The following is a 14403-nucleotide window of genomic DNA, read 5'->3' as shown; positions in this document are numbered from 1 at the left end:
CTCTACTCTCTAGTAAATTACTGTACCTTTGAAGTTGATGAGTATGCTTGGCAATTGGGGTGCACTGTCCCTTTCCTGTATCTAGCAATCAGAATGTTAAATCTTTAATATAGCCTACATGACTAATGTATGTATCCAGTAGAACGAGATCACAAAGACGTTTATTTTTTAATTGATTGTTATCACATCATTTTTCTCAGTGTCTTTATTTTATTTATAAATATTTATTTTTAGAAACTATCAGTTGTTCCTTCACTATCATTAACGCGTTTTCTTTCATTAACTACATTTGACCAAGCTGGACAGAATATCTGGTGGAACAATTAAAAAACGTAATTAAAAAATACTGTAATGTAAGAATTTTGCCCATCAACTGCTCCAGCTACAGTAGTATTGGGGGTAAATTTACTAAAGGTTCTAAATTTGAAAAGTGATGTTGCCCATAGCAACCAAACAGATTCTGTCATATAATTTTCTAGGATGCAATAGAGAAATTATATACAGAATCTGATTGGTTGCTATCTGCAACGTCACCTCTTTTGAATTTTACAACCTTTAGTAAATTTACCCCATAGAGTCAGAGGTGATTGTCTCAAAGAGGCAGATGATTGACTTGGGTTCTGTATATTTTGTCGACATGCAGCATCGACATTGAGCATTCATCATGTTGACACTGATGAAATGTTGACATGATTAGAATGTCGACAAAATGTTCCTGGTGTTCTAGTGGTGACTTACCTGGTTAGGGAAGTCCAGTGGTCAGCTAAGGGAGAACTTATTGCTGATCCTGCAGGGCTTTTGGTGGCGAGTATCCCTAACCCCCTAAACCTAATATTGTGAACATGTCGACATTCTTCAGATGTGTACAGTTGTATGTTGACATGTCAGCAATGTCGATATCACTGTCAACATTATGATAGTTGACACTGTAAATGTTGACATTGTGTTTGCATCACAGGTATACAAGGCACTAACATAAAAGCAAGTCACTGACTCAGGGTATGCAGCGCAGGTTGATGACGTAGAGGAAGATGACTGACACATAGTTACAGTCAGTGATAAAGGTGATGGACACAGAGAGGCAGGTTTAGAGCGACAGCATACTGGAAACCAACAGGGACAAGAGAATGCACTATGAATATTTAAAGTGATACTGGTTATTGAGAAAGTGGGATTGGAATGTGGACTTTACAAATGCCATCAGGATTAATGCTAGTGAAGGATACTTATGGTTTTGCAATAATCCTTTTTGACACATTAATCAAACGTGCCCAACAATGAAACTTTAGAGCCCACATGAATCTGCTAATGATGTTTCAAAGAAATTGTAGTCTGCAGACGTAGGCTGTTCAAGCAAGGTTTCATGATTGGAAGTTACAGAATCAAATTGTATCTCTTGAAAGTAGTGAGACTGATCAGCAAGCCATGCTCATTATATTTAAAGACAAGTGATCCCTGTTTGTGTTGACAGCCCCCATATGTCCCATATGGCATATACACTGTTGCATAGTACTAAAGCTGTTATTGTCATACAGTTTTTGTATGAAGGAGTCTTCCACTGAGAGCAAGGATATGTCCCCGGTCCCATGAGAGCCATGCTAACCGCTCTTCAGCTACCAGCTGCTCTGGTGGCATTCTCTATCCCCCAGCGTGCCATGTGACTGGCAGCAGTCACGTGATGCATGGGAGAGCAGCTGGGGTGCAGGTGAGTGAGCATGTGAATGCATGAGCATGATTATGTGTAGTGTATGTGTAGCTGTAGCCTATGGGTGGGTTTACAAGTGTACTGATAGAATTACCTTGTTCTTGTGGGGCTTCAAATATCATTATCTGCCGCAACATGGAAACTGATACAAAGCAAGGGTACCATGCTGCATGTGTACTCTCATAGGGCAGCCATGAGAAAAGTTGGGCCTCAGTACTACAGGGGAATTGACTAGTAAGTGGGGATGTGACCATGCACCATTGTGATCACCTGGCATTCGCTGCTGCTGCTGTACCTCCATGAAGGTGCAGTGTGGATGCAACACTGGGAGGCATGGGTCCCCAGAAAGACCTCAACTCCAATACTTGGTCTGTGAATGTGAACTCTTTAGTGTTCTATTGAGGTGTTGAGATGTTACAAGTGTTCATCAACTTTGGCTCTCGCTATCACCCTTTTTCCCATTCAGGATAATATACTTGTCATTTTGGAATTTGAGTCCTTAGCTGCTATGGATCTACCTACAAGTTATATGTGCATATAGCACATCCTCTACTGGTAGTGCCAGATTATTCCCATTTGTATTAGATCACATTAGTAGACAGTGCCAATTTCTTCGGGTGGGACACTGCTTCCATCTGCAAGATGGTGTGCATCACAAAAACTAAGTTCTGTGAAAAGTTTTTATTACTCATCATTTGTCTTACTTCTCTTGCGTCAAAGGGACAATTGATCTACCGTTCATTAAAAGTTTCTTGTGTATTTGTCAGTGAGTGTGATTTTAACTTTCTGGTATTCTCTATTTCTTTGCTTTCCATCTTGCATATAAAATATGCTCTCATTTGCTTATTGTATGGCTGTATCTACAACTTTAAGGGGTTATTTTTGTTCCTTTCAGAAATCAGGAATGCTGAGAGGAGTCAGGCATGGTCTTGTCCTCAGACCCTGAAAGGTGGCACAACCAGTCCCCCCAAGTTGGGCTGTAATGTCACCTTCAGCAGTCTGCAGGGTGTCTAATATTCACAGATGGATGTGACCATGCCACCATATACTTAGCCCTTTAAGTATCAGGGCCTGAAACTTGTCATGGTGGCCCTAGTAGAACTAATGGCGTAAATAAAATACATCATGAAAAAAGGAAAGACATAACTATGCAGTACTTTTCATGTGTTATAAGTCAGTCCTATTTGCCCTGATATGTTGCCAATTCTCAAATGCTACTGATGGGCAACAAATATCTACATTTATTATGAATGAGTTTCTGTGTCTAATTGCACTTACAGTAATGGGCCCTACATGCTTGGCGATAATGATGATCGATATGAACGATATTGTTAAAAAATGAATGATAAATCTTTCATATCGGTCAGTGTGTATGCATCAACGATGAACGATGTGCGGCCCCGCGATCGTTCATTGTTGATCTATACTCGTTTATACATGCAAGTCAATTTGGACGATATAGATGTATGTACTTTCATATCATCCAAATTGTCTATCGATATCGTCCAGTGTGTAGGCAAAAATTGTTGGCGGAAAAATTGACCATCGATAATATTGTTGGTCGATAAAATCGCTAACATCGCTCAGTGTCTAGTGTGCCTGCAACCGCTGCCTACTGGGGCCCAAAGTATAGTCCTAAAATGTCACAGTCCAAATTCCCCCAGCCTTCCGCAGGAACGACCATCACACCATAGTCAATGACAATTAAAGTACAATTTTATTGCATAATGCGATTCCAATAATAAAATATGGGTGTGGTATGATATGCAGACCATTATGGGACAGTCAGTGTGGTCATAATGTCTGCATTGACCATGTCTCTACATTTATCATGTAGACAGTGATTAAATGTTGTCATATTAGAATGTCAGCACCAACCCTGGTGGCCAGTGGTCACTTGACTTACCTGCTCCAGATGGCTGCAGCAGCATCTTCTGGGTCCCAGCGGTCATGTGATCATCACTTCTGGGTCAGACCTGGCCCTCATGATAATTGCCAGAGACTGTTCAAATGAAAGCATAACAACCATTTTGGTGATCTCCAGCTTTCTCAAGAATTTGAGCTCTTGGGTAAGGCAGAGATTGCCAAAACGGACGTCTGCCTTTCATTGTATGTATGTATGTATGTATAAAATATATAGTTTTATATAAGTTTTGCACAGAATATAGCATTGTGTGATTTTATTTATATAATTTTCTAAAAAAACAAAAACAAATGACATACACCTATACATTAATATGTTTATCTAATGCAGGGAGATTATTATGCTAGATACACAGCTTTGGGTTGGTGTGGGCGGGCTGCTTCGGGGCATCATAATTGTAACACATAATCTATCACTTTTTTTTTTTTAATTGTTTAATTTTTATTGGAAATTTAAAAAGTTACACCCAGACATTAAAGAGGCATATGAATTGTAAGGCAAACATGAGGAATAATACAGGAGGGCATAAACAGTGTATAAATTACAAAATAAAGATTAGCCACCAAGCCATCGGACATGAGAAATGGAATAATAGCAGGATATAGTAAAAACAATGACATACAGAATACCCCACATCAAACACTGATAACGTAATCGCCACCCGAAGGCGCCATTCGGGTGTACACATGAGAGAACCAGATTTATAATGGGGCATAGATGACATACCATAAATGAAAATATAAATAACTCGCATCCATCAGAATATCAAAACAAAAAGCCTCACATTCCCCCACCCCATATACCCTAACCTACAAACAAAACAAATACACAAAATAAAATAAAGGCACCCAAAGCAAACCTCCCAAGAACCCCCCACCCTGTATAACCTAACCCCAACCTAGGCATACCTGGATCCCCATAAGAACCCCATCCCTAACTACACTACACCTAAATGCCTAACATCCCTCCAACCCCCAACCCCCAACCCCATAACACAGGATAAGTATATTGTATAATTGACAGGGGCAGCTAAAATAAATGGCCATAAACTAAGTGGAGCAGGTTATACCCACAGAATAGTAAAGTAGTATGCAAATACTGAGTTAGCTGAGCTTAAAGACAGAATATAACTTTAAATGGCTGTGGAACTAAAACAAGCGACCACAGACTAATTATGTCAAGCTTCTCCGACAAAATGGTTAAAAGTGCACAAGTTCTTAGATACAAGGAGCTGAAAAACAGACATAATACTGATGTAACACTATATAAAGGGCCATACACCAATTAGAACAGGATTCTCTCGGAATGTAAGTGTTGCACGCAAATATTTAGCTATAATGAGCACGAGGATGGCAGAACAACAAAACTGTAGCTACAGGATAAGCACACGATTTACTGTAAATGAAAGGGGCAATTAAATAAAAGACCATAAACTAAATAGAGCAGGTTATACCCATAGAATAGTAAAGTATTATGCAAATACCAAGATAACTGAGTGTAAAGAACAGACATAATATAAATAGAAGTGGCTGCAGCATTAAAATAAATGACCACAACCTATATATGGGAAGTTGCTCCTGCAAAATAGTGAAAAATGCACACACAGTAGGTTTAGATACACTGAGCCGGAAAACAGACGAATATCTATATAAGTGACAATAACACTAAATAAATGGCCTTAATCATTAGAGCAGAATTCTCCTGGAAAATAATTAGTTGTATGCAAATAATTATTTAGAATGAGACAAGAATAGCAGTATAACACAACTGGAGCTTTGAAAGGATGTACAAACAATATGAAATTACGCAGTAGCTAACGAGAATCAGTATACAGAACAGAGCACAGTAAGGGTCTCAGCGGCCAGTGAAATGGTTCCCAGTCCCAAGGGGAGCAAAATCAGTCCGGAGGATGACTCCACCCTGGAGCAAAGTAATCCAGCCAAATGACAGTCCCTCGAGAGTGGGCAGAAGGATAAACTGGGCCATCAGCTGTCACACACAGCTGTGTCAAAATAAATGTATAGGGACAAGTGGCAGCTGAAGAAAACTGGATTGGGGACAAAAACCTCCATCCACGGGTTACACCGAACCACTGTTACAAATAAATATTACAGTGGAAAGCCATTCCCTCTCGCGGACTGCCAGCAAACTGGAGGATGTTACGTCGCCATTCTCCCTCTTCATCGGGTAAGTGACTCTGTGTGACTGCAGATTGAATCTTCACTCGGGACCATGGAATCACCACTAAAGAAACAGAGACCGCTGGAGGATCCACACGCGCCATCACCAGCCGTAGTTCACGGTGAATATGCGTAAGGTCATCCCTCAGCTCCTCCAGTCTATTAGTAATTCGTTGCTCGGAAGAACCCACAGCGGTAAGCACCTTCTGTAGTGTAATAGTAAGTGGTGCAGATAAAGTCTCACTAAGGGGCCCTGAGAGCTGCTGCACCGAATCAGGATAAAAGGACATAGAAGCAAAGCCATCCTGCTCACCAGCTACAGAGTTGTGGTAGAATTCGCACATTATGACAAAGCTGGAGACAGGGCACAGAAATCCACAGGATACTGCCACCAAAACCTCTGCAGAGCACACAGGCCCCAGCAGCTGAGTGAGGGCAGAGCTGCAGCAGGAGCACCAGCCACACTGAGAGCAGAGTCTGCCTCAGGATCTAGTCACAGACTTCACCAGCCAGTAAGTTAGGACTCTTGGCACCGAGGATCCCCAAATTCACACTGCAGGAGCAGAGGGGGATACTGCACTCTTGCAGAAATTTTCAGCCACAGAACACCAGGGAAACAGGAGATAGATCAGGATATTAGCAGGAGCTCTGGCAGGAAGCTGCCTACACCATGCTGTGTCAAGCCACGCCCCCAATCTATCACTTTTTAGCATTTAAATTGCTTTATACAATACTAATGTAACACTTTTTTAACACTAATTAATACTTTTCACCTATGTAACACTTTTGGCACTGAGCTGCTACTTCTTATTAATGGCACACCTTTTAACATTTAAACTGCTACTTCTCGCTAGTGTGATGCCTTGGGGTGGTGGGTTGTGCTGGCCTGGGGGTCCCGTGCTCTAGACTTGAACCTTAAGAATGTTAGGGACCCACCTGCTGATGGCACCCGGCTCTTAGTAGGTACGCCCATATTTTGGGGACAAAAGTTATGCTAAGAACCTCAATTTTACTCCATGTTAAATTGTAGTTTATTTTAATTGTTCTTGGTGTTTAGAGTGTGCACCTGCTTTTTTCTGTGTAGATACACAGCCTCAGAAATGTAGTCTAGTATTTATGTTTAGTTCTTGTAAACAGTTATGCTTTTATTGCTTTAAAGCTATTACTTGAAACACTTATGTTTATAAAAATATATATTCCTGATCATCAGAAGTAGAGTTAAGCAATAGTATATATTAGAGCTAATACTTCTATTAATGTCACTTGGCCCTTATATATAGATGACTTATCTTTCTTATTCCCAGTCCTGTCTGCGATCCTGTTTCCAAGAAAGGATGGTAGAACAATGTAATTGTGCCCATTACCTGTACCCACTACCGGATGGGGCCAGTTACTGTAATAACCAGGATGATCCGGACTGGGGTAGGTAAATGTGCCATACATAGTTAATACTATATGGAATAGGCAAAGTGACTGGGTCTAAATCTCATGAAGCCCAGTCAGTGCAATCTACTGATGTTAACATACAGATTTTATGACTCTGATCACATTTGTTGTACCAGACTCACATGGGATCTCATTCGGGTCCAGTTATAAAGCGCAGAATGAGTCCTGCGATGACTGAATCAATCCGGCATCAGACTATCAGTGATTGACAGTCTGGCGCCTCTCGGGGGCAGGGAGGGGCCGGCGACGGACTCTGTTTGTGAAAACGGAGGTGTGAAGCCGCCATTTAGGAGGAGGGAAGAGACCAGGATCTGCGTCATAGGATGGAGATTTCCTGGCCTCTTTAACGGGCGGCTTGTGCAACCCCATGGGTGCCTCAAGCCGCCCCAATGGTGTTGCAGTGGTCTGATTCTCGGATCACTACTGCAGTAGGAGGCACCGGCTTGTAATAGACGCCTCCTGATGCTTTTACCCACAGAGCTATCACTGCTGCTTCCAAGGAAGCGATAGCCACTCCAACCACATCTGAATTAGCCCCATAAAGTTTCAGCTGGCTGGAAAAAGATCAGCCATGGGAGGTGCAAGGGGTAATTACTGTGAGCCACTGCTACACAAAGATGCGTTTCGTGTCCTTGAGGAGCAGGGGCGTGGTAGTGATGACACTTCACAAGAAAGATAAGCAAGACCTGGAAGTTGGCCTACGTTCCTGTGTATCCCGGCGGACTCCCACAATGTCTCCTGGACAGTAGGCTGCAATACATACCAGTGACCAGCCAGCATACACACCAGCCACCATGCTCTGTTATTTGTGTGTGGAGAATAGCTAACTGTTTCTCTGTGCCTCTATTCACAGTGTCCTGCTATTATCAGATGGAGGACTCTGTAACTGTGAGAGAAAGATGCATTGATCTGTGTAAGCAGCCATGCAAGTAAGTGTGCTACATTACTACAACTGTAACTTCTCTCATATAAGCACCAGGGTCTCTGCTCACTAGATTTGTGCATAGCAGAGCAGTAGTGAACTGGAGACAGCCGCGGTGGGTGCGGCATTGAAAAGGGATGGGGGTGTTTTTGCACATCGGGAATGCAGGCCTCATACATACATACATACATACATACATACATACATACATACATACATACATACATATACATAATCCCTTGTCATGAAAGTGGCAAACTAGGGCCGGCTACCAGCAATATCAGCGTGTCTCTGCACCCACAATGAGGCACCTTTAAATGGGGCATCTGTAAAAGGCATAGAGTAGCTTTCTCAGAGTTCAGGTCTGCATTTATGCAAACCCTCAGCGTGCTTGGACTACACACGTATAGTGCATATATGTAGAATTTACGACACCCAAACAGGCATACGTTCAACACTGCATCAGGCCTGGTGTGTATTATATGTATTAATCCCTGTGTGATACTTGCTGACGTGCTATATTTTCTACCCTCTCCCCCTACACATACCCACACGCAACCACTTTCTTGTTTTTTTTTTCTTTCTCTCTTCATTAATTTTTAAGAAAAATCAATAAAAGAACCTTAAAACAAGGAAACTCAATTAAATCAAGTTTCAAAGCTCTGCATGAAGATCTATTTTTACAGAGCCCAATCTCATGTTCATCATAATTTGTTCTTTTCATGAAAGATGTCAGTAAGTTATAAGAAAGTGAACAGACAAGTAACATGCAACTTTCTACCGGTGTTTCTTTATTACAGTGACAGTAACTATAGAATGACCATCTCCATGGCTGACTGGCCGTCTGCTGCAGCAGAGGTAAGGGCAACAATTCAACAACGTGAATATGTTGCCTTCAATGGACCAGCAGTAGCTCCAATATGTGTACATGAAGCTCCCAGTGCCATGTCCTTAGCCAAAAGCTCCCAGTGCCATGTCCTTAGCCAAAAGCTCCCAGTGCCAGGTCCTTAGCCAAAAGCTCCCAGTGCCAGGTCCTTAGCCAAAAGCTCCCAGTGCCAGGTCCTTAGCCAAAAGCTCCCAGTGCCAGGTCCTTAGCCAAAAGCTCCCAGTGCCAGGTCCTTAGCCAAAAGCTCCCAGTGCCAGGTCCTTAGCCAAAAGCTCCCAGTGCCAGGTCCTTAGCCAAAAGCTCCCAGTGCCAGGTCCTTAGCCAAAAGCTCCCAGTGCCAGGTCCTTAGCCAAAAGCTCCCAGTGCCAGGTCCTTAGCCAAAAGCTTCCAGTGCCAGGTCCTTAGCCAAAAGCTTCCAGTGCCAGGTCCTTAGCCAGGGACTCCCAGTGCCAGGTCCTTAGCCAGGGACTCCCAGTGCCAGGTCCTTAGCCAAGAAATCCCAGTGCCAGGTCCTTAGCCGGGGACTGCCAGTGCCAGGTCCTTAGCCAAAAGCTTCCAGTGCCAGGTCCTTAGCCAGGGACTCCCAGTGCCAGGTCCTTAGCCAAAAGCTTCCAGTGCCAGGTCCTTAGCCAGGGACTCCCAGTACCAGGTCCTTAGCCAGGGACTCCCAGTACCAGGTCCTTAGCCAGGGACTCCCAGTGCCAGGTCCTTAGCCAGGGACTCCCAGTACCAGGTCCTTAGCCAGGGACTCCCAGTGCCAGGTCCTTAGCCAAGAAATCCCAGTGCCAGGTCCTTAGCCGGGGACTCCCAGTGCCAGGTCCTTAGCCGGGGACTCCCAGTGCCAGGTCCTTAGCCGGGGACTCCCAGTGCCAGGTCCTTAGCCGAGGACTGCCAGTGCCAGGTCCTTAGCCGGGGACTCCCAGTGCCAGATCCTTAGCTAAGAACTCCTTGTTCCAAGCCCTTAGCCAAGTATTCCCAGTGCCAGGTCCATAGCCAAGGACTTCCAGTGCAAGGCCCTTAGTTAAGAACTCCCATTGCCAGATCCTTAGATAAGAAGTTTACATTCATAGTCAATGGATATATTACAATCAAAGTATAGAAGATCCTTAAATGGGATGACTGTCAGGTTTTAGCCTGCAGCATGAATACACAGTAGTGACCCATAGTGTATGAGCAGTGGCCCATCTTGAATATTGGATTTAGGTACCATTTGTATGTTGGTAGTTCCACTTTCAGTGTATTATGTGGTTGTCTGTAACTAGTGTAACCTATGACTTTCCAGCTATTTTGGAACTAAGTTTCATCTTGCCCTCTGCTAGTGTATGCTGTGCTTTTGTACTTCCACAACACTGAAGAGGCAGAGGCAGTGATAATATACATTGTCATCGGCCCACTGTACCATGCAGCTTGTGTTCCTGCGGTCTGCTTTGCCGCTGTAGCTTCTACAAAGCAGTGCGGGGAGCCGAGTCCACCCGTGTGCTCAGCTTGTACTGCTATACAAAGTACAGTAAATGTAATCTTAACTCTGATATTTTAAGGGTTTTCTAGAATAAAAACCTACTGTGTATAACAAATTGCCCTTTGGCAGGCACTTACTCACTTAGGGGTCAGTTTATTATATGGAGAAGAACCTAAAACCACTTTTCCTTGTCACAGTGGCTGCAGAGGCGTCTTGCGACATACTTTTCTGCATATGATACATTCCCTAAGATGTATATTTCACTGTGCCCTTCTGTGATATTATTTAATTTTCATTTCTCTGACGTCCTAAGTGGATGCTGGGGACTCCGTCAGGACCAAGGGGGGGGATAGCTTTAGGATCAGGTGGTGTGCACTGGCTCCTCCCCCTATGACCCTCCTCCAAGCCTCAGTTAGGTTTTTGTGCTCGGCCGAGAAGGGTGCAATCTAGGTGGCTCTCCTAAAGAGCTGCTTAGAGTAAAAGTTTTATTAGGTTTTTTATTTTCAGTGAGTCCTGCTGGCAACAGGCTCACTGCAACGAGGGACTTAGGGGAGAAGAAGTGAACTCACCTGCGTGCAGGATGGATTGGCTTCTTAGGCTACTGGACACTAGCTCCAGAGGGACGATCACAGGTACAGCCTGGATGGGTCACCGGAGCCGTGCCGCCGACCCCCTTGCAGATGCTGAAGAGAGAAGAGGTCCAGAAATCGGCGGCTGAAGACTTCTCAGTCTTCATGAGGTAGCGCACAGCACTGCAGCTGTGCGCCATTGCTCTCAGCACACTTCACACCAACGGTCACTGAGGGTGCAGGGCGCTGGGGGGGGCGCCCTGGGCAGCAATGAAAGTACCTATACTGGCTAAAAATACATCACATATAGCCTCTGGGGCTATATGGATGTATTTAACCCCTGCCAGGTTGTCAGAAAAACGGGAGAAGAAGCCCGCCGAAAAGGGGGCGGGGCCTATTCTCCTCAGCACACAGCGCCATTTTCCCTCACAGAACTGCTGGTGGGAAGGCTCCCAGGCTCTCCCCTGCACTGCACTACAGAAACAGGGTTAAAACAGAGAGGGGGGGCACTTATTTGGCGATATGATTATATATTAAGATGCTATAAGGGGAAAACACTTATATAAAGGTTGTCCCTGTATAATTATAGCGTTTTGGTGTGTGCTGGCAAACTCTCCCTCTGTCTCCCCAAAGGGCTAGTGGGGTCCTGTCCTCTATCAGAGCATTCCCTGTGTGTGTGCTGGGTGTCGGTACGTGTGTGTCGACATGTATGAGGACGATGTTGGTGAGGAGGCGGAGCAATTGCCTGTAATGGTGATGTCACTCTCTAGGGAGTCGACACCGGAATGGATGGCGTATTTAGGGAATTACGTGATAATGTCAACACGCTGCAAGGTCGGTTGACGACATGAGACGGCCGGCAAACAAATTAGTACCTGTCCAGGCGTCTCAAACACCGTCAGGGGCTTTAAAACGCCCATTTACCTCAGTCGGTCGACACAGACACAGACAGGGACACTGACTCCAGTGTCGACGGTGAAGAAACTAACGTATTTTCCTTTAGGGCCACACGTTACATGTTAAGGGCAATGAGGGAGGTGTTACATATTTCTGATACTACAAGTACCACAAAAAAGGGTATTATGTGGGGTGTGAAAAAACTACCTGTAGTTTTTCCTGAATCAGATAAATTAAATGAAGTGTGTGATGATGCGTGGGTTTCCCCCGATAGAAAATTATTGGCGGTATACCCTTTCCCGCCAGAAGTTATGGCGCGTTGGGAAACACCCCTTAGGGTGGATAAGGCGCTCACACGCTTATCAAAACAAGTGGCGTTACCGTCTCCAGATACGGCCGCCCTCAAGGAGCCAACTGATAGGAGGCTGGAAAATATCCTAAAAAGTATATACACACATACTGGTGTTATACTGCGACCAGCGATCGCCTCAGCCTGAATGGGCAGCGCTGGGGTGGCTTGGTCGGATTCCCTGACTGAAAATATTGATACCCTTGACAGGGACAGTATTTTATTGACTATAGAGCATTTAAAGGATGCATTTCTATATATGCGAGATCCACAGAGGGATATTTGCTCTCTGGCATCAATAGTAAGTGCGATGTCCATATCTACCAGAAGATGTTTATGGACACGACAGTGGTCAGGTGATGCAGATTCCAAACGGCACATGGAAGTATTGCCGTATAAAGGGGAGGAGTTATTTGGGGTCGGTCCATCGGACCTGGTGGCCACGGCAACAGCTGGAAAATCCACCTTTTTTACCCCAAGTCACATCTCAGCAGAAAAAGACATCGTCTTTTCAGCCTCAGTCCTTTCGTCCCCATAAGGGCAAGCGGGCAAAAGGCCAGTCATATCTGCCCAGGGATAGAGGAAAGGGAAGAAGACTGCAGCAGGCAGCCCATTCCCAGGAACAGAAGCCCTCCACCGCTTCTGCCAAGTCCTCAGCATGACGCTGGGGCAGTACAAACAGGTGCGGTGGGGGGTCGTCTCAAGAGTTTCAGCACGCAGTGGGCTCACTCGCAAGTGGACCCCTGGATCCTACAAGTAGTATCCCAGGGGTACAGATTGGAAATTCGAGACGTCTCCCCCTCGCAGGTTCCTGAAGTTTGCTTTACCAACGTTTCCCTCCGACAGGGAGGCAGTATTGGAAACAATTCACAAGCTGTATTCCCAGCAGGTGATAATCAAAGTACCCCTCCTACAACAAGGAAAGGGGTATTATTCCACACTATATTGTGGTACCGAAGCCAGACGGCTCGGTGAGACCTATTCTAAATCTGAAATATTTGAACACTTACATACAAAGGTTCAAATCAAGATGGAGTCACTCAGAGCAGTGATAGCGAACCAGGAAGAAGGGGACTATATGGTGTCCCTGGACATCAGGGATGCTTACCTCCATGTCCCAATTTGCCCTTCTCACCAAGGGTACCTCAGGTTCGTGGTACAGAACTGTCACTATCAGTTTCAGACGCTGCCGGTTGGATTGTCCACGGCACCCCGGGTCTTTACCAAGGTAATGGCCGAAATGATGATTCTTCTTCAAAGAAAATGGACGATCGCCTGATAAGGGCAAGGTCCAGAGAACAGTTGGAGGTCGGAGTAGCACTATCTCAAGTAGTTCTACGACAGCACGGGTGGATTCTAAATATTCCAAAATTGCAGCTGTTTCCGACGACACGTCTGCTGTTCCTAGGGATGATTCTGGACACAGTCCAGAAAAGGGTGTTTCTCCCGGAGAAGAAAGCCAGGGAGTTATCCGAGCTAGTCAGAAACCTCCTAAAACCAGGAAAAGTGTCAGTGCATCATTGCACAAGGGTCCTGGGAAAAATGGTGGCTTCTTACGAAGCGATTCCATTCGGCAGATTTCACGCAAGAACTTTTCAGTGGGATCTGCTGGAAAAATGGTCCGGATCGCATCTTCAGATGCATCAGCGGATAACCCTGTCTCCAAGGACAAGGGTGTTTCTTCTGCGGTGGCTGCAGAGTGCTCATCTACTAAAGGGCCGCAGATTCGGCATTCAGGACTGGGTCCTGGTAACCACGGATGCCAGCCTGAGAGGCTGGGGAGCAGTCACACAGGAAAAAAATTTCCAGGGAGTGTGATCAAGTCTGGAGACTTCTCTCCACATAAATATACTGGAGCTAAGGACAATTTACAATGCTCTAAGCTTAGCAAGACCTCTGCTTCAAGGTCAGCCGGTATTGATCCAGTGGGACAACATCACGGCAGTCGCCCACGTAAACAGACAGGGCGGCACAAGAAGCAGGAGGGCAATGGCAGAAACTGCAAGGATTCTTCGCTGGGCGGAAAATCATGTGATAGCACTGTCAGCAGTGTTCATTCCGGGAGT

At 44.9% G+C, this 14403-nt stretch overlaps 1 protein-coding gene across 1 annotated transcript in view; it reads left to right on the top strand.

The window, feature by feature from the left end:
* Window positions 1-14403, top strand: part of SCNN1B (sodium channel epithelial 1 subunit beta) — a 125665-nt gene that overhangs the window by 104376 nt on the left and 6886 nt on the right. Inside the window, exons 8-10 of the mRNA XM_063934653.1 lie at window positions 7114-7231; window positions 8109-8184; window positions 8978-9035. Of these exons, the coding sequence (XP_063790723.1) occupies window positions 7114-7231; window positions 8109-8184; window positions 8978-9035 (252 nt within the window). The remainder of the gene's footprint in view (window positions 1-7113; window positions 7232-8108; window positions 8185-8977; window positions 9036-14403) is intronic.

Source organism: Pseudophryne corroboree, chromosome 7, assembly GCF_028390025.1.
Source record: "Pseudophryne corroboree isolate aPseCor3 chromosome 7, aPseCor3.hap2, whole genome shotgun sequence".
NCBI classification, from domain to species: Eukaryota; Metazoa; Chordata; class Amphibia; order Anura; family Myobatrachidae; genus Pseudophryne; species Pseudophryne corroboree.
The sequence above is the reverse complement of the archived record's forward strand: the minus strand, read 5'-3'. Positions and strand labels throughout refer to the sequence as shown.